A 21,504-nucleotide genomic window follows, 5' to 3' on the forward strand; every position below is an offset into this window, starting at 1 on the left:
AAGTAAACGTACCTATTGTTTTGTTATATTATCTTTGTTATTGTTTTAGATATGATTTGCTCATGTAGCCAGACTGGCCTTAAATGTGTGCTCTTTCTACCTCACATCCCAAGTGTAGGTATTACAGGGATTTGTCACCATGCCTGACTTTGTTTATAACATTTCAAAAAATAAGATACTTGGCAGTTTGTACATTTACATATGCATTCACTTGAAGCAGAAATCAGAGACCAGAGTTTTATGTTAAGAAGTAGAGATTCATAAGGGAAGGAGAACTTTGTTAAGGATTGGGGTTCCAATGGTCACTGGCCATTGAGTTTGTTGTGTCCGTGGGATAATGACTGTAATCAGGTCAGTTAGGGACACTTTTATAATCTGTAAATGAATTAACACAAGAGTAATATTTTTATTCTCACAATGTGGTGGGCTGAAGATGGAGCTCAGCTGATAGAGTGCTTGCCTAGCATGGACAAAGCCTTGAGTTTAGTTCCTATCAGCACATAACTGGGTGTAAAGGTGCATGTCTGTAATCTCAGCACTCAAGACAGAAACAGGAGGACCTGGAGAAGTTTAAGGTCACCCTTGGCTTCTGAGCAACTTTGAGGCCAGTCTAGGGTATATGAGACTGTCTCGAAGAAAAGCTGATACCTAATTTATCTGTTATTCATGAAAAGTATCTCAGAAAAATCAGTTAAATTATTGTCTAATATTTCTTGTCTTTATCCACTTTTATCCTGAAGTCAACAAATATAAAGAACTTTCTGAGAGACAGCACCAAGTCAGAGAAAACTTAGCCAATATGTATACCCAGTCCTCCTCATACAGAAAAATGAAAGATGAACTGGATCCACTCTTAAGGAAACCAAAGGCAGGGAGGAGCTCAGCCTTGCAGATCACGTGTGTCACTTCTTTCTGGCATCAGCTTCAATGGATTATCTGTCGTTCATTTGAAAATTGCCTGGGTTTTCCAAGGGCCACTGGGATCCAGGTAATCTAATGACTTATTTATTTTATTGTGAAAAATTCATGTGAGAGCAATTTGTTTCTGAGTCAGTCTACTGCAGGGTCACACTTATCTTCTGCTCCTTCCATGTGTTTGTCATCTCCACTCTGCCTGGCATAGAGAAATATTCAATAGAGCAAGTAGACTATGATTAACTTTTTCTTATGGAAACATTTTTAGTGGTTGTTTTTTATTAACAGGAACTTTAATAACTAATCCAAGTAGAAACCTTCATTCAAGGAATGAAAAAAAACTCAGAACACCTGGGAGCTCCTCACACCTGTCTGCTTTATTTCATTAGTGCATCTTACAAGTTCAAAATCTAGGAATAAGTCAAGGAGTAAAAGGCCTTTTTCCTGATGTAACTTTCCTTGTGAGGGAAATAAATAAATAAAACTGTAGCCTGTCAGATGAGAGAATGGACTTGAAGAAACTTTAAGTAGAGAAAGAGTGGAGATGACTGGAGAGGGAAAGGACGGGTGATCTGTGGTTGAAATCATGTGATGAGGAGACAGGGCCATAGAACAGCTCTGAGGGAGCCTGAGCATCCACTGCCTGAGATGAGCCAGCTGCAGAGTGCTGTTCCCTCATCAGGATTCCAGTGTGTGAAAGCAGCAGCTACTCCAAGAGTGCAGCTCTCTCACACACAGTAACTGGACTGCACAATGCTCTTCCCTGTCAGCGACCTGGAACTGGGAGGACGTGAAGTTCTATTTTTCTTTAAACTGACTCTGTAACAAGGATCATCATGACTTACGATTTTCTGTTTTTAACATGAATGCCACACAGAAATTTGGTTCTACCAGCTCATTGGGCCATTACTTATTCAGTTATCTTTTATTTAATATTGTTGATGATTCTGCTCTGTTAGTATTTGATTCTGGGGCCTTAGCTCTTAGAGGGCAATCACTCTACAGTAGACCTACATCCCTGTCCCTGTCCAACGAGAACTTACAGTCAGTTCTGCTGTTAGTGCATTGCTATTTTATTCTCAGGCAGTTAGTTTCTGTTGAGTGTGCAAGTTCATGTGTTATTGGTTCTAATGAAACACCATTTACTTCTTAACATGTGTGCTGCCCTTTTCATATTTCAATGTTGCTACTTCCCTGCCTGTATGTAAATATTCTTCATCTGAGTTATACTGTCAGTTGCTCCAAACACTTTGGTCTTTTACTTGAGCATTATGTCATAAAAGAGATCTTTCTATGTCCATTCTTTCTGGGAAAAAAATTCAATATGATTGAAAAAAAATGAGTTACATTCATCAAATTAAGTTACTCACTGTTCAACAGTGAGGAAATATTATGAGGTAAGACGTGTGTGTGTGTGTGTTAGCAATGTGGGAATCGAGGACTAATTTTTAATATTTTTATATATTTATTTTCCATGTATGGGTGTTTTGCTTGCATGTATATCTGTACACCATGTGCATGTCCATGGAGGCCAGAAAAAGGCATCAAATTCTCTGAGCTGGAGTTACAGGAGGTGGTTAGGGGCCATTTGGGTGCTGGAAACTGAGTTCCAGGTGTTCTGCCTGAGCAGCAAGTGCTCTTAACTGCTGAGCTATATTTCCAAGCCCTGGAATTTTGATCTCTAATTTATCACATTATGTGGTAGGATCCTTACCCTTAGATCATAATGTTCTACTTTTAAGACATTATCCGAGGAATAATAGGATCTTCCAAATAAGTTCCAGCATCATGTAGCCTTACTCCTTTGCTAAGCGAAGCACCTTCTAAAGTCATTTTAATCTAAAACCACAACAGTTCAGGCTCCTGTGATGGTCGGCACAGATTGTGTACATGGAGGGTGATGAGGGTCTGGAGGAGCTGGCAGCGTAGGTGAGACTTGAGCACAGGCTGCGCTAACTGAGGTTGATGGAGGGGCAGTGACAGAGGTGATGGGCAATGGGAGACTGGGGTGACCCAGAGGATGCTGTATGATCACTGTGGTGACAGAAATAGTGCTGGTTCCCACACAGCACAGATGTCCCTAAGGTGACACAGGTAAGGACCAGCTCACCCCTTCTTAGGACACAAAATCCCATTGCTAGGAACTGTGTTGTGAGTCATTTTTAATTTCATTATTTGATTTGTACTTGTAGTTCTGCAGGGCTCTGCCACTGAGCTGTCCCCCTGGCCTAGGATGCACTTGTTTCTAACTATAAGAATAAAGAAAGCCTGAATTTGTTTGAGCCACTTGAAGCAGAACGTTGCACATGTTCGATGGCACCAGAATTGAGACCCCAGTTTAGGTGAAGACTTTCTGTCACTTACCTGGGTTTGTTTCCTACCCCCCCCCACCCCCAGGCACCTGCATTCTCTCCCATCCTGTGTCATCCATGTTTTAATCTGATCTGAGTCATTCACTGGCCATTCCTGGTTGGGCACTGGGAAAAGTCTTAGCTTTTCCAGGATCTGCACTGTTGGAGCTTCTAATTGCAGAGACCTTTATTTTCACATTAACATACAAGTACTCTTTTAACACATGTGTTTTATATTCTCTCAGGGCATCTGGCCAAAATATAGTGTTCATCTTACTGGAGAGATCTGATTAGGATTTTAAAATAATGGACAATGTGTAGAATACTTTCTACTCCCAATGGAAATTTTTTTCTTTTCCCTGTTTTCTTTTTGAAAGGCAATTATCACATTCTTACTGGCCGTGATTGTGGGTACCAGTTTCCTTGTCCTACGAAATGTTTGTACCGAAGTCCAAACAAGGTAAGCAAATGAGAAAATTTTGACACTTTGTTCAAACTTATATAAATCTATGAAGAATTGGAATTTGAGACAAGAACAGAGTAAGCATTTTATCACATGATAGAGCAGGTTGGTAATGAGTGGAAGACCTCTTTTCCACATGTGTTTGTGTATAGAGAGTAGGAAACTACACACACCACACATTTCACATTTTGCCAGTTTTAGTGTAAAGAGTAGCTTCATGTTACGCAACTATCACCACACTCTACATCTAGGGTGATTTTCATCTTCCCTAGTGGAACCCCACAGCTCTGAAAGAAGACTCCCTTCTGTCACTGAATATTACTAACATGGGTACCCTGAATTGGAGTCACACAAGTGTCTCTGTGTTTTGGTGTTGTTTGTATTTGTTTTGGCTGGCTTGTTTCCATTAATGTGATGTCCTCAGGGCTCATCAAAGTGTAGCATGTGTGGGGATTCCTTGGGTTCTGTAAGGCAGAACAATTACCCATTGTATGAACATGCTGTGTTGCTTCCCATTCATTGTGGATGGAAATGTGATTTTCTCTCACGTTTGGTTGCTGTGAACCATGCTGCTGAGTGTGCAAGTCCATCTGTTTGAGCCCTGGACTTTTGTCTTTAAGGTAGAAAGCTAGAGTTCCCAAATCATAGGCGATTGGGTTAATTCTTTAAGGAACAGCCATCTCCAGTTTCACTGTACTATTTTGTATCTTCATCATCAGAACACATCCTCACTAAAACTTGTGTTCTTCCTTGTCTATAATAATATATCTAAGAAAAATAAATCACAATTTCTTGGTTGTTCTATGAAGTATCTGCTATTTCTCATTTTAAATAGGAATATTTTCTTTTTATTCCACAATTATTTATTTCTTTAGTATGTGTATATGTGTGGGCATGTGTGTCCTACAGTGTATGCAGAGGCTGCTTGTTCATTTCTGGCTGCTCAGACCACGAAATAATCACTCAGAAACTATACTATTTGCAATATTGTTTGGCCAATAGCTTAAGTGTGTTTCTGGCTTACTCTTATATCTTAAATTAACCCATTTCTATTAATCTGTGTATTGCCATGTGGCTGTGGCTTACCAGTAAGGTTCCAATGAGTCTGTCTCTGGTGTAGACTTCATAGTGTCTTCCCTAACTCCACCTACTCTCTATATATATCTTTTCCAGCTGGGCTATTATTCTGTTAAGTCACTGGCCAAAAGCAGCTTCTTTATTCTTTAACCGATAAAAGCAACACATATCTAGAAGGACTTCCCACATCACTGCAGCATGCATATGGATGTCAGAAAACAATTGACAGCTGATCCCCCAACAGATGGGTTTGAAGGATTGTACTCAAGGTCATCAAGCTTGGGGGCAGTCATCTTACCTGCTGAACTATAACTTAATTTTCTATGGCCCTTAATTTTTCCTTACTATTGAGTTAAGGTTATTTTTGTTTCTGAGATGTGACCAAATACATGATCCACATACATTTCTTCCCTTCTCTGTGTTTTTCTTTTATCTGTTTATAATGCCTTGGTACACAAATGTTTTTAGTTTACCTATTTATTCTTCTTTGGTTGCTCCAGTGCCAATTTTCTTGAGTAAGGTGGGTTTGTATGAATGTGAGTGTGGGGTGATAGGATGAGACTCAGTTTTTCCTGACTTGTTCTGTGGATGCCACTTTTGTGGTCTTTGTTTAGTTTGAGTTATAACGTGGCTTTAAAGATATCCTTTATAAAGTTTTTGATGACTATAGCATGCTCACAAAAGTGTTTCTCATCAGGATCACAATTTTCAGAATTTTCATTGTATTTTATGTGTGACACACCACTATTTGCTCAACTGGGCTCCCTAGTTGACACCCACAGCCTCAGGGTACCTCTCAGTGGCCAGAGAGGCTTGACTATTAAGGAAAGATGATTAAGAACTTCAGGAAGCTTCTCTTGAGAGAGCGAGAGAGAAAGAAAGATATACATATAGATAGATAGATAGATAGATAGATAGATAGATAGATAGATAGATAGATCGATCAAGAGGTGTTATTTGTCCAGGTTTGTGTCAGGTGGACTCATGTTCATGTGGATGTATACACACATGCATATTGCTGAGTATGCATGTGTCTGCATGTGGAGGTCAGAGGTTGATGCCATGTTTTCATTGATGTCCATCCACTTCCTTTATCAAGGCAGGTCCCTCACTGAACCTAGAGCTCATTGACTTGGCTGGGCTGGCTGATGAGCTCCAAGTGTCCACCCCTGTATCCTTCATCTCTGGAGTTATAGATGAGAAGTCCTGTGCCTGGGGACTTTTCCATGTGTCCTAGGCATTTGAACTCAGCTCGTCAAGACTGCATGCCAGACACTTTGCTAAGTGGGCCAGCTTCACAGCCCCACAAATATGCTTTGCTGTGTGGAAGATACTTATTATATTTGAAGAAAAAATAAGCATAAAAATCAGTTATTCTATGAATTGTCTTCTGTTTGAATTGGAAGTTAGTCTGCAGTGAGATTCCTGGTACGTCTGTCTCCATTCTGCCCTCTTCTCCTTCCCTGAAGGCCAAGATCTGAATGCTTTCCAAACCTTCTAGTTCTTGGTTTGTGCCCATGTAGATGGCACATCTTAACCCAGAACAGCATAGACAACAAGGCAGACGGTGTAGGCACTGTTACAGGAGGCTTGTAGACATAGTTCCAAAAAACCTGATGTGGAAATGTTCTTGGAAAATGCAGACATAAAGAAGATCCTTATTAGCTGTTGCTTCATATTCTTTTTAGAAATTGTGAAATGTTCTTAATTTGTATTTTTCACGTCCCCTCATTCAGTATTGTATAAGAAGCTGAACTGTGTGACAATGGCCTTTGTGTGTGGTTTATTCCAGTCTTCCTGATAAATGGTTGATAGTTTTGGTTTGTGCGCTGGTTAGTTTTTTGCCTACTTGACACCAGCCATGGTCATGTGGGGAGAAGGAAGCTTAGTTAAGAAAATTCATCTATCAGGTTGACGTGTAGGCAAGTCCATGGGATATTTTCTTGATTAATACTGAATGTGGGAAGGGCCAGGCCACTGGAAGTAGTACCAACTCTGGGCAGGTGTTTCCAAGTTGTATATAAAGCAGGTGGAACAAGTCAGTAAGGATCACTCATCTGCGGCCCCAGATTCCATCTCTGCCTCCAAGATCCTGCCTTGAATTCCTATATGACTTTCCTCAAAAATGGATGTGTTCTGGATATGTAAGCCAGATAAATCCCACTCTCTGTAAGTTGCTTTTGGTCATGACAATTACCACAGGTAAAGAAACTTTAATAGGACAATTTTAAATACTTCCTTAACATCATCTATGCAATTAAGCCATTACATTATTTTCAGGGTCAATATAAATATTTTCTTCATCAGTAATGTTTAGGAGGCCAGAGATGGTTCTTATATTTGGATCCAATGTTGTCCTTGTACTTTGTCCAACTTATATCAAGGAACTGGGTTTGAATTTTGTCATGTTTGAGCTCCCTTGGCTCAACAGCAGTATAGGGTTGAGGTGGCAGTCAAACATTAAGAAGAAGGCACTGAAAGAAATAATTGGATACAGGCATTTATGCTGTGCATACTTACATGTATATTTAAAATCATTTGCTCAAAGTTCATGTGAAGACTGATGTTCGCTGGAGCACCATGCATAGTAACAAAGTTAGGGGATCTAAGTTCACGTAAACGGTAAAGCAGATGTGACTCTGAATGCTGCTTATATTCAACATGGGAATTTGTAACAATATGGATAGAACTGAAGATCTGAGGAACATCATGCAAAGTAAAATAGTCCAAGCCTAGGAAGCAAATGTGTTTCTCTGACATGTGGATTTTAAAGGAATTGACCTCCTGTCAGCATAGTGCTCGTTGTCAGGGCAGTGAGGAGTGAGGAGACACAGATTCGCTAAGAGTATAAAATCTGTTAAATGGGAGAAATCAGATGCTTTTACTTTGAGATAAATTGCACAGCACACTCAGTGCAGCAAATATTAATACACACTTCAAGGTTTCTGAGAATACATTTCTAATATGTTACTATGAAAATGAGGCATATTTGTAGAGATGGACATCACCCTATTTAGTTTGATATACTTATTTCATAAAATAGGTCATGAATCATATTAGTTTTACACCTAAATGTGTAGTTATAGATTTTCAGTCTACAATTATAACCTCTAAAAAGCCAGATTAGAAAGTAGATGTGATATATATGGTTAAGGATAGCCAGGGCCATAAAGTTCCCTTCCTAAATTCTTGGTTTTGTTGATAAAAACATAGGAAAGTAAACAGGATGGAACTTGAAGACAATTTGTTGGAGACAGAGAGGGAGAATGCCATGAGCACCAGGAATGAATGTGTGTGGGAATGGAAGAGTGGAGAGAGAAAGTTGTGCATTTAGTAGAGTGAAGCTTTGGAAGCAAGACAGACTCATCAGGAGAGGAGGAGAACCCAGGTCCTCCACTCTATGGTTGGTCCTTTGCTGTTGTTTGGTCCTTTGAGTGTGGTCCACGGTTGTGACTTGACAGGTCAAGAATTTGTCAAGTAGCCCAGGCTGGCTTTAGTTCCAGGTTCTCTTCTCTGTTTGGTGACTGGATGCCCAAGTTCCCCACTGTATTGTTGGTCACGTGGTGCACAGGCCCTCTGCTCTATGTTTGGACCTTTGAAGCAGGGCCACAGTTATGACCTGACAGATCCAGAACTTATCATGTAGCCCAGGCTGGCCTCAAGCTGCAGTGATCCTCATGCCTCTGTACCTCAAATTCCAGGAGTTTGGAGATCTTGCTTCCTCCTCTTCTCAGAATCTTCCCCATTCTTAGCTTGTCTTTTTTTCCCATCCTCTTTCTTTAATCTGGCCTTTTATAGATTGTAAAATGGAATTTTTCTTTGATGGAGAAGGAAACTCGTCTCCAATAAGGTCCCAATCATCTGCTCTGATATCACCACCACTGTGTATCTAGATAAAAAGTTAATAACTTCTGACTTTAGTTGAAAAGGTGTAGCAGGCTGTTAGGACCCAGATACCGTTTGTCTTTGAGGAACCTGACATGTGTGTCCAGAAAACAGGTAACTGCGGAAGGCCTTTTACTTCCCCTTTCTTCTGCTTACCATCTCCTATCACATAATCAAAAATTATTTCTTCATAGATAAGCATGACTGGATCCCTTTTTTGAACTCTTTGGAAACTATGCAAGAAGTTGCTTGGCCTATTTTAGGGATGATCATTAGGGCTTTAAAGATGTTTTTATAGTTTGTGTCTGTAGTAAGCCGCTGAGTGGGGATTCCCCCACTGTTTCATGTTTTCCTTCTTACTCTTCTGTAAATCAATGCAGCCAACTGAGTATGAAAACTTGTTGGAGCTTTATTTATCTTTATGTTTCTCTCTTTATTAGCACGATGCTTACGATTCTTTTAGTTAAATTGAAGTTGGGTTGGGCTGCCATGAGTAAATGCAGCAGATTCAGTGGATTTAAAAGCAATGTGTCTCCACAGTGCAGTGTGAGAGTCTGAGGTGAGGATTCTCTCTCAGGCTCTTCCTGTCTGGCCACCTTCTCTCTCGTGGCAGACACTGCAATGCTGTTTCTTCCCATGATGAGGTGATGATGACAGAGATGACATCCTGGGGCTCCACTCTCATGATTTCATCTACAATCAGTTAACCCCTAAATTGCATACTCTAGTATTGTTACATTAAGGGCCATTATCAAATTGTTGGATTTTAGAGGACAAACTTCCAGTAATAGATACTGTTTATGGAAACAGAGGAGACTAACTCACAGGACTCATTCTTCCTGACCTTTTAAACCAGAACAGTTCTACATTATCCTTCTTTCTTTTTTAATAGTTATTTTATTTTTATGTGCCTGAATTTTTTTTTTTTGAAATTTATGTCCATACCATGTGTGTGCCCTGAGACCTGTGGCTATCAGAAGGAGGCATTGGATCCTGCCTCAGTTTGGGTTACTATTGCTGTGGCTAAACACATCACCAAAGGCAAGTTGGGGAGGAAAGGTTTTATTCAGCTAACATTCTCACATTGTCATCCAACATTGAAGGAAGTCAGGACAGGGGGAACCCAATTAGGCAGGGATCTGCAGAGGTCACGATGGGTCCTGCTTACTGTCTTGCTCGGCTTTCTTAGAACCTCTGGGATGTATCACCCACAATGAGATGGGCCCTCTCCCAACCATTAGTAATTAAGAAAATGAGTTACAGCTGGATCTTATGGAGGCATTTCTCAATTGAGGTTCTCTCTTTCAGATTAGCCTAGCTTGTGTCAAGTTTACATAAAACTAGCTGGCACAGAATCCTCTTGAACTAGAGTGACAGATGACTGTGATCTGCTATGTGGGTGCTGCCAACCAAACTCGGGTCCTCTGCAAGAGCAAAACGTACTCTTTATTGCGGAGCCATTTCTCCAGTCTTTTTTTTTTTTTTTTTTTTTTTTTTTAGAACAGATCTGTGTAATGTTATTTATTCTACAGAACAAGGTGTATTGGAAAGAACCCATCCTAATGTTGAACTTACTGTTGTTTTTGCCTTCATTCTCTTCTGGCAGAGCAAACCTCCTCTTCTTGCTCACGGTCTTCCAGTGCTTCACAAGTGTGTCTACCGGAGATCTCTTCATGATTGACAGGAATCGCTTTCTGTAAGTAGCCTTTGCTCCAGAAGCAGGAATCAGGGGATAACAATCAAATTAATTACATTCATTGTTGGGCCTAGAATGTTATCTCATGAATTATCAGTAATTTCCCCTTTTCTTATTTAGTTGAAAATAAAGAAATTATGTAATTTTGTGTTTATCATGTGGTATAATTATTTTTGATGTATGTAAAGAGATTATTAATATTAACTAAAAAAAGGGGGGGAATCAAGGGCAGAGGGTTCTGCTGCTCAAAGAAAAATTTCAAAATTGAGGTGAGACCACTAGATCTCATTGCTTCAGACAACACAGTAGTAAGGAACTGATGAAAATCACAGGATATTCATGATGCCCCCGAAGAAGGATGTCAGGGGTTTCATAGAGCTTGGGTGTAGTGGGTTCAGCAGCACATTGAAGATGGAGAGACACAGCTGCACAAGAATCAGGATCCTCATGATGCAGGGCTGGAAAGAGCCACACAGCAGCTGCATATGAAAGAGCTGTTTATGTCCCGTGTTGTCAAGCATGGAAGAACCGTTTCCTGGTGGTCTATGCTTAGGATTCCCTGCTCTCAAAGATGGCCAAGATAGGTATGGTCCCAACTGCATGCCATGGAGAGGAGTCATCAGAGAGGAGATGAGGGTCTTGCTCAGTTGGTAGAGCGCTGGCTTTGTGTGCATGAAATCCTGTGTTAGAGTCACAGTGCCACAAAACCCCGAAAATGGCTGTATGTCTGTAATCCCAGCATTTGGGGCTGGGGAAGAGATAGGAACTTGGTCATTGTTGGGTACATATAGAATTTAACGCAAAACTGTAAGAAATTTCTGAGATTGTCTCAAAAAAAATCAGATATATGCTGAAGTCACCTGAAGGGTAAAAGCTTGGGATTTGGAAGAACCAGGAAGGAGAAGGGTTACATTTGGCATCTGGTAGCAATTCGTGGTTGTAAAGAGAGATTATCAAAGGAATACAATTGTCCTAAAGTGAGGGTAGCAAAAGAGAAGGATGTGGTGTCCTGAAGGTACACTGTGACCTCAGAGTGACAGTGTTACCTTCTTCATAAGAACTGGAAGGAGAGGAATCTCCATGACCACTGTCTGAGGTGAGGTACGAATGAGCTCCTCCTTAGGGAGTCAGCTTCAGAGGGCAGAGACTCTGGGGAGAGTGGGCACATCAAACTGTTTCCCTGGAGAGGCTGTTGTTTGTCCAGAGTGGACAAAAAAGGGGAGAGTTCTCTGGTGGAGAGAATAATAGTGAGAATGTCATGAGGCTGCTGACCTAGAGTGGCTGGTCCCTAAGATGGGGCATTATGGGAGTGAGTCTTGAGCACAGAGGACACTGTGCTGTTAGGCTCCCTGTGGTAGCAGAAGTCAATGTAGCCAGCATCTCACCTGGACTAATTTAAAATTGTATAACGTGATGTTTGTCTCTGTAGACATGAGCACACCAGTGGATATTACAGAGTGTCATCATATTTCCTTGGGAAATTGTTCGGTGAGCTGGTACCCAGAAGGTTATTCCCAAGTATTATATTTACTGTTATAGTATTCAGCATAGCAGGTAAGTGACAAAGCAAGAGAATGCGTCTTTACTCTTGGGGGAGCATGTTTTGCTTTGTACAACTGTAGAAAGCCTAAAGTAGAAAATTGTAAGTAGAAAAGCACGTCTTCACTGTGTGCCATCAAAACAGGAGTTCAGTGGGAGAAAAGGCTCTAAGACTTGATCACAAAACACTACAAAATATGTTTATGAAACTGTGCTTTACTAGAGATTCTGTGCTCTATAATGAGTGTGGAAATAGCGTACACATTTGAGACAGTGCCAATGGAGCAAGGTCAATTTTAGATATCTATCACACATGTTATAAAATGTTTATTTTTCTTTATTGGTGTATTTGCCGGATTTTGTGTGTGTGTGTGTGTGTGTGTGGTCTGTCTGTGTATCTGTCCTGTGTGTGCACTAAGTGGATGCAGTGTAGTGCCTGGGTGGCCAGAAGAGGACATCAGATCCCCTGGAATTGTAGTTACAGAATCTGAGCCACTGTGTAGGTCCTGGGAACAGAATCTGGGGTATCTGCAATAATAGCACATGCTTTTAATTAGTGAGCCATCTCCTTAGCCCAGTTGTATATTTTCTCTGTGTTTCTGTATATGTCTCTGTATTTGCATATAAAATATAGAAATGAGCATAATATCTCATACATATGTGTGTGTGTTTAAAAGAACTTAAATGCACACAGTGTATTAGTGTATTATGCTACCTAATCTTAAAAAGAAAAAGGCTACTGAATTTGAGGTTTGTTGAAATTAAATAATATAAAAGTTATTTGAAATATGTGCACCGATTCATTTGTGCATTATGGTTAAACTTTATCATAGACTAAGTGCTGAGAGTTTACATACTTTTCACACACACATACACACACACACACACAGAGAGAGAGAGAGAGAGAGAGAGAGAGAGAGAGAGAGAGAGAGAGAGAGAAGCACTGATAAAGCTTAGACTTTGTTTTATAACAGATTTACCATTCAGAGCCAGTCATTTAGGCCATGGGCAAATTACTTGTTCTGTAAGCCAGACAACCTGAATTTGATACTCAGAATCACAGCGGAAGAATCATTCCAGAAAGTTGTCCTTAAACTTCACCTGCACACCATGGCTCATGCACACCTTGGCACATGCACATCATGTCACATGCATACCCATACACACATGTGTACCATACTCATCTTGATAATCTTAACATTAACTCTGAAAACAATTAGGCATTGAACTCAGCTCCCCCAGACTCTGTGTCCTTGTGACTGTTATAAAACACAGGACTATACATGTCTTATAACACTAGCACCATATAGATTCCAAATCAGTTTTGGAACCCATCGCTTTCCTCCAAAGAAGTTATATGGTGATTTTCTAGGAAAACTAAAGTTGCAGGCACCCTCCCATCTTCTCAATATTAAAATCACTGCACGGTTGTTTAACCCTTGCCCTGGATAGGTTTCTAGTACTGTGACAAACACCATGACCAGAATCAACTTGTGGAGGAAAGGGTTTATTTCATTTTACAGTTCAATGTCCTTTAAGAAGGAAAGTCAGGGCAGGAACTCAGGCAGGACCCTGGGGGCAGGGAGTGAAGCAGAGGCCATGAGGAGTGCTGCTTACTGGCTCCTAATGGCTTCCCCAGCCTGCCTTCCTGTAGAACCCAGGACCACTGCCCAGGGATGGCATCATCCACAGATGTCTAAGACCTCCCACATAAATCATCCATCAAGAAAATGTCCCCACAGGCTTGCCTACCTGCCAATCTAAAGGAAGCATTTTCTTAGTAAGGTTCCCTCTTTCCATATGACCCTAGCTCATGTTAAATTTACAAAACAACTAACTGGCACAGCCCTGATCCCAGTTTCATTACTAACGCAGTTATAATAAACACAGGGGAATGTGAACATGAATGTGTTGCATTGCTGATTCCACTGTGAAAGAATGCAATACAATTTTGGCCAGTTGTATTTCCTGTAGCTCTCCATGTCAGGAGCCTGTAAATTGCTCATAGTTGTGTATAGAGGAGAGCAGCTAATATATGGAAATATGTTTTGTGTCAGGTGTAGAAATAAAGCCATGCGATGGAGATGGAGAGAGGCTCATTGGTTAAGATCACATGCTGCTCCTCCAAAGGCCTGAAATTTTGTTCCCAGCATCCACATAATCAGGACACAGTTAGAGACGCAGAGAAGTTGGGTGGCCATGAAACTGTTACCAGTCTCATTGACTATTAAAGTGTTATTTGAAATATGTACAATCTCTTGACTTAGGTGATGAACTGATCCTACTTTATTTTTTTCCTAAGGAGTAAATACAGATGTGAAGGGTTTCTTCACTATGTTTTTTACTGTCATGATGTTGGCTTATTCGGCCAGCTCACTGCCACTGTGTTTCAAAGCAGGGGGGAATGCAGTGGCTGTACCAACTCTATCTGTGACCATCTACTTTGTGTTCATGCTGGTGAGTGTGAATTGTGGTTTTCTTTTGTAATTTTTTAATTTACTTTTTTAAAAAAGATCTTTTTCATTTTACTTCCCTATCCCAATTCCCACTACTTCTGTTCTCCTGCTCCCCCCATCTACCCCCACCCCACCCCATCCACTCTTCAGAAGATATTATTGTAGGGCTTGACATCCAGAGAGGAGGGGGCATTCTTTTACCAACCACAAAGAACTTTGGTTTTAACATGAAGAATTCTGTTTAAAGTTTACTGAAGAACATTTTAAAGAGCTGATCTAAGAAGAAACAGTCAGAAGGATGAAGGGGTCTTGAAGAGGGAGGATCTTGTCTAGAATTCTTTGTCACTGGACTGATTCTAATTCATAGATTTGTTCTTCATAGGTTTTCTCAGGTCGGTCACTATATTCTGGAAGCTTCTTACCTGGGCTCTCATGGATTCAGTACTTGAGCATTCCGCATTATGGGTTTACAGTAAGTTGTCCTGTCTGTCACTGTATTGGGGTTCTCCAACTGTAACAACTGAAATGATTCCCAAGTCCTTTCCCCAGCTGTAATCTTTAATCAGTCGCTGCCAAAAATTTTCCTTCTAGGAGCAGAAGATGGGAACTATCCTATTAGTTTTAAGTGAGTCATCTGGGATTTTTCATAGTCATGTTTTATTTGAGGGAAACAAATGGTGACAAAAAACCTCAGGGCAAAGGGGAAAGGTAGATAATACTATGAAAAGCAAGCAGTTGTGATTCTGCCCAATAAGGAAATAAATAAATAAAGGATCAGCGACTGCGATGTATAGTTTATTTCAGGAAAATATAAGAAAGAAGCACTGTGATACCCAGAACTTGTTGAAATATGAGCGGCGGGGCTGCGTCCCCAACACCCAGGCCACTTGGCTAGCTTATGCCTGAAATAACAACACACAAACTGTATTCATTTAAGAACTGCTTGGCCCATGAACTCTAGCCCTTACAGGCTAATTCTCGCACCTGGACTAGCCCATTTCTAATGATGTGTGTAAGCACCCCAAGGTGTGCTTACCTGGAAGAGTCTAGCCTCCGTCCATCCTGGAGTCTCTGCTCCAGAGAGCAGAGCTGTTGGGTCTCTCCGGGAGCAGAGCAGAGTCTGACCTCACTTCCTCTTCCGCCCAGAATTCTATTCTGTTTATTCCACCCACCTATGTTCTAAGCTATGAGGCCAAGCAGTTGGTTTACTATTACTTAACCAATGAAATCAACAGATTGATATATGACACTCCCACATCACTTCCCCTTTTTCTGTTTAAACAAAAAAAAAAAAAAAAAAGAAGGCTTTAACTTAACATCCAAAGCTCTAGAAATGACAGAGACATCTCGCTGCCTGGACAGTCACCCAAAGTTCCTCTGTACCGTTGGGGCATCCATCTTCGGCCTACAGGCCCATAGTTTCCAGCAGACATTTCCACAAAGCAGGAAATTTCAAAGGCAGTCACTATCTGCTTGTCCTGAAGAATGTCTTGCAGACTCTTTCATGAATCAGGAACCCCGAAAGATCATCTCACCTTTAGGCAAGTTCAGCAGTCCTCTCTCTGCGGGTTCTCTGTGTCCAGTTTATGCAATAGTCCAGGCAAGAGCAGTTTCTTGCCCAAATGGCTATCAAACTCCATAAGGATCCTCTTCGATGCCCATCTTCCTCTTGAAGTAGATTGGTGCTGCCAGGAGCAGAGTGTCTCATTGTCATGAAAAGTCCTAAGTTATTAAAACATTTAAAATGCCATATTCTATAATCTTTGAAAAATATGAAGAATGCCTATCTAAAATATATCTATGCACATCTAGAAAATCTTAACTAACATGACTACAAACTTAACTATTATTAATGATTATTCATTAACAACCTATATACATTACAAAATTAACCTTAAATTTAAATCACTAAAGCAAAATCCATATCAATGTAAATTATTCATACCTATATCATCTCCCCCTTTAAATGTAAAAGAACATTTATAAACCATATTTGGGAACATGGGCGCAGTTTTTTCTCTCCAAACTGCTTCCTGCTGAATGGGGGCGTCGTTAATTAGGTCTTTCATGGTATAACCTGTGTGCTAGTTTCATCTCAGTTGGCAGTTGAGCGAAGCAATTTTCTGAAGGTATTCACAGCAACCGTTCAGGAGGGCGTGGTCCATCATACCATATCGGAATAGAAGAAATGAACAGGGTCTCATCCTCTGTGAAAACAAAAAAAGAAACTCCTTTCCAAAGTATCATGTCCTTAGATCCAAATTTCAAAGTCAAGGCATCAAAATCTCTACGATGGATTAGTTCAGCAGCATTTATAAACAAATATCTTTTGGCAGCTGTTGCTCCTTCCTCAGCATTCAAACAATTCAAAGAGAGCATAATAGTATACAGTATCAAGATTCTCTGTGTATTTTCCATCTTTGTACGCTTTATTTTAACCTCTATTTCGTTTATTTTTACTTTTATATTCTCTGTATCTCTTTGACCTGGAATAACTCTGTAGACCAGGCTCTCCTTGAACTCTCAGAGATCTGCCTGTCTCTGCCTCCCAGGCATTGGGATTAAAGGTGTTTGCTACCACACCTTGAACTCACAGAGATCTGTTTGTCTCTGCCTTCTAGGCACTGGGATTAAAGGCGTGTACTACCACACACAACTTCTCTTTTTCTTTTTTTTTTTTAAGAACTTTTAACTTTTAGCTTGCATATATTTTTAACACACTGTAAATCATTTAAACATTTTCTTTGTCTTTGAATCTCTTTACTGTATATCTCTCTTTTTCTGACCACACGAGCCTTTAAATTACTGAGCAATATGAGTAGGATTAAAGCCGTGGCTTTGCCAGGTAGATCCAGTCCATTCCTTAGCTTTCCAGCCTCATGGTGGAGATACAGGCTGTAGCCATGTTTATAGCCACAATTCTATGGCGTTTCAAGGTCCCTGCCAGCCAGCGAGCTACAACAGACAACAGTCAAGTCCTCTCTCGGTAGTTGGCCCTCCTGCCTCAGTCAGAGTTTGCCCTGGCAGGACGGCCCAGAAAGCCGGCATTTTTAAACAGCACAACTTTTTTCCTGCTACGGCTGAAAACCGAAAAGCATGCGTTCAGCTTTTCACCAACACCGTTTAAGTGTTTCGTGGCAGGACCTCTTAATGAGCTGCAGGGTTTTGCAGCTGAAGCTGAGTCAGGAAGCCTCTCTTAGATGAGAGCGCTTGCTTGCCTCTAGCAAGCGGAGCAGACCCAAGAAATTTCTGCTACCAAGAAAACATGCTTCACTCCATTCTTTCCCAAGCTTTCTCAGGCTTTTTGTGGATTCAGTTAGCCACACGTCTGGGCGCCATCTGTTGAAATAGGAGCGGCGGGGCTGCGTCCCCAACACCCCGGCCGCTTGGCTAGCTCATGCCCGAAATAACAACACACAAACTGTATTCATTTAAGAACTGCTTGGCCCATGAACTCTAGCCCTTACAGGTTAATTCTCGCACCTGGACTAGCCCATTTCTAATGATGTGTGTAAGCACCCCAAGGTGTGCTTACCTGGAAGAGTCTAGCCTCCGTCCATCCTGGAGTCTCTGCTCCAGAGAGCAGAGCTGTTGGGTCTCTCCGGGAGCAGAGCAGAGTCTGACCTCACTTCCTCTTCCGCCCAGCATCCTATTCTGTTTATTCCACCCACCTATGTTCTAAGCTATGAGGCCAAGCAATTGGTTTATTATAATTAACCAATTACCTTCTTCCATCAAGAACTATATTGGTTTTGCCAAGCTTTCTCTCCAGTAAAGTGTGTTTTAGTAGACTTTCTTACTCCCATAATCACAACTGGTTTTGATGAAAATAATCAAGAATATATTATTTCTATACAGCAATAGTATTATTTTAACTACAGTGCTTAGTGGGTTATTGTCTAGGTAGAGAAAGAGGTGCCTGAGGTGATTTAGTTGAGAGTCTATCTCTTAGTAGTTGGGAAACTTCATCTTTCAATCCTAAGTCTCCTGAGTGTGGGGGAGGAGACTGCTTTTCTGGGCAGACTGAACTTGGTGGGGTTGTTTATTTAAAAATATTTATGCAAATTGCCGTCAAGATTGAACTTGAATTTATAGATGGTTGATTCTGTGGAAACTTGTGGAAATACTAAACTATTTGCCTTTCTGTGTCCCTCTGTTTTATAGGCTTTGATGCACAATGAATTCTTGGGACAAAACTTCTGTCTAGAAAATAACACAGCAGAACTCAGGAGATGTCGCAACTATGTGATGTAAGCTTGAGTTCCGTGTCACAATGGGCACATAGAATGCTCCACACCTTAAAGGGGAAACACATCCTTTCAGGATTAACTCTGTCTTCTGTGGGGTCCATAGAGTGTATCATTGTAACCAATGTACAGGCGGCTGTGTTTCCATCTGAGTGTTCCATGGTGTAGATAATGTGCAGAAAGGGTTCTTCGAGGCTTTCAAAAATAGTTTTGGTGTCTTGATTGTGGGTTTGGGTTCCACAATTCAGAATATTTGAATTTGGCATACACTGCTCTGATAGCTTACAAGGGCATACAGTTTCCATATGTCAGGCAGCAGGGTCCAAAAGGACTGAGCTTTGCCTGGCAGCATTCAGGGTCTTTTCTTTGCCTCACACTCCAGAGAACTTCGAGAAAACAAAGCGTGGTGTGTGTGTGTCTATGTGTCTGTGTGTGTGTGTAAAATGTCCTACCAGAGGATATGCCCTATAAATGAAACAGACATATTTCAGAATGTTGAGAAGGAAATCTCATTTTTGTGTAATGTCACTAAAATAGTAACAGGTTTTTTAATAAAACAAGTGTATTGTTTTAAAGTTACAGTACTTTCATTTTCTATGATTGCTCTTTTAAACTTGATTTTGATATATAAATATGAGAGAGGAATATGCTGATACGTTAGATCTCTCATGGATGTTAAAATAATAAGGAATAATAGTAAGCCAAATTTAAGTTTGAATTACTGATAAGAAAACAAGTATGGGGGAATATCCTATTTTCCACATCTCCTCTCTTCTGGTGTGGTCTGGCATCCTTGTACTACAAATTAATTACTGGTTTCTTGTCCAGGGTGGGATGGGTAAAGTGTAACCAGAGAAGGGTCATTCACAGATCTCGTACACACAAAAGGATTGTCCTCTCAAGAGGAAGAAGAAAATGGCCCTTTCAGTGGATTTGGGAACTGTTAAATCCTAATAGATACAAGGGAATGGAGAAACATAGGAGTGGAGGGAGACACACAGGGATGGAGACACAGAGATAGAGGCACACAGAGATGGAGACACATGGGGATGAAGATACATAGGGATGGAGACACAGAGATAGAGGCACACAGGGATGGAGACACACGGGGATGGAGACACAGAGATAGAGGCACACAGAGATGGAGACACACGGGGATGGAGACATACAGGGATGGAGACACAGAGATAGAGGCACACAGAGATGAAGACACACAGGGATGGAGACACACGGGGATGGAGACACACAGGGATGGAGACACAGAGATAGAGGCACACAGGGATGGAGACACACAGACAGTAATTGTAGTGTGTTCAGGAATTATAGCAGCAGCTGTTTTTCTAAGTTGTGTCAGGATCTCTGCATCCTGTTGTGCTCCAACTACTACCCTGGGCTCCTGGGCATGCTCCATACCTAAGCATCCAAGGCTATTACTGCTCTTTTAGTACAGGAGCTCACAGCAATTGACTGACTCCTCTTGGAAACCCTTAGTCTCCTCTGGTCCTTGGTCTAGAACTTGATGTCTTGTTCTTTTGTGTGATTGTGTGCTGAGTCAGCAGAATTGCACAAAGCTTTGATCTCTGTGTGTGTTCTTAAGAAAATGAGGTTTTCTGCTTCAGCAGAAATAAGTACTTCACCTGTGACTTTGCCCTTTGAAGAGAAAGCAGTGATGTAGGTTTAGAAATGAATGACGCCTTAAAGGCTAAAAAATTGGGTCTTAATGTGACTCTCTAAACTTGCCAAAGTTTACTAAGCCTCTATGCTTTTAAATAGATGTGATAGCTACACCTCTCCAGATGGCTTTTGAAATTAACCAAGGTACCTGATTCAAGTAGATTGATAATATATCACAAAGTTTTTAGTATGTCAGTAGCACTATCATTTAAATATAAAGATGAAGTTTTTAATGATGTGTTGAAACTGAGTTTTTAAAAGAAAGGAATAGTAAATGTAATGAGTAAGCTTTGACGTTATTTTTGTGTGTGTTGACTTACAGATGCACTGGAGAAGAATTCTTGACGAGCCAGGGCATCAACCTCTCATCATGGGGCTTCTGGGAGAATCACGTGGCCTTAGCTTGTATAACAATTATCCTCCTATCATTTACCTATGTGCAATTATTACTATCTAAGAAAGCAGAAGTTCTTAGGTCTTGTAGGAGGAAGTTTCAATAGTTGTTTAAAGAGATGTGATTCCAAACTGTCTTCTAAACAGTTACACTCATGGACACATGCATCACCCAGCATTACCCAGGAAAGATTCTCAGTGTAATGAACTGTGGTGAATGCAGAGACTCATGGCTGCTCAAGGTATCAGAGTATGTGATTCTTGAGTGTTTAACCCTAAACAGAACACCTATACCAGCACCTCTAAGCCTTAGAACTTTGTGGAAGATGGGTAGAAAAGGTAGAGGAGCCAGAAGATGAGAAGAATGCCTGGAAATGCTCTATTGTGGGCATGACACAGCCCTTGGAACCATGGTCATCTCACAACATCTGCAGTTCCCTGCACAAGACTGGGTCCTTCATCAGCACACCAAGGTTTGGAGAGGGACTCAACAGGACCATACTCCATTCTGCTGAACTATTAGCTATTGGTGCATTGTGGGAGAGAGATAGTCATTGATTTCACAGGTATACTCACAGGAGAGCTAGCCAGGGTCACACAGACAACCCTGGATAAACACTGTGGGCCATAAGATAAAACCCAAAGATATAAAGTGGGAAAGGGACTTGTAGAGAGAGGCACCTGTAGGGGTTGGAAGGGGAATTGGAAATGTGGGAATGAGTGAGAATGGTTGAAGTGCATTATATACATATATGGAATTGTCAATTTTTAAAAATAATATTACAAATATAAAATGAAATATTTATGT

At 40.8% G+C, this 21,504-nt stretch overlaps 1 protein-coding gene across 1 annotated transcript in view; it reads left to right on the forward strand.

The window, feature by feature from the left end:
* LOC126509656 (ATP-binding cassette sub-family G member 3-like) overlaps nt 1–20,803 on the forward strand; it is a 34,021-nt gene extending 13,218 nt beyond the window's left edge. The window contains exons 8-15 of the mRNA XM_050155671.1: nt 741–988; nt 3,644–3,726; nt 10,298–10,387; nt 11,817–11,941; nt 14,229–14,383; nt 14,765–14,854; nt 18,547–18,632; nt 20,626–20,803. Of these exons, the coding sequence (XP_050011628.1) occupies nt 741–988; nt 3,644–3,726; nt 10,298–10,387; nt 11,817–11,941; nt 14,229–14,383; nt 14,765–14,854; nt 18,547–18,632; nt 20,626–20,803 (1,055 nt within the window). The remainder of the gene's footprint in view (nt 1–740; nt 989–3,643; nt 3,727–10,297; nt 10,388–11,816; nt 11,942–14,228; nt 14,384–14,764; nt 14,855–18,546; nt 18,633–20,625) is intronic.
* Nucleotides 20,804–21,504: the final 701 nt, after the last annotated feature.

Source organism: Alexandromys fortis, unplaced genomic scaffold (assembly GCF_014885135.2).
Source record: "Alexandromys fortis isolate MF-2015 unplaced genomic scaffold, M_Fortis_MF-2015_v1.1 scaffold_87, whole genome shotgun sequence".
NCBI classification, from domain to species: Eukaryota; Metazoa; Chordata; class Mammalia; order Rodentia; family Cricetidae; genus Alexandromys; species Alexandromys fortis.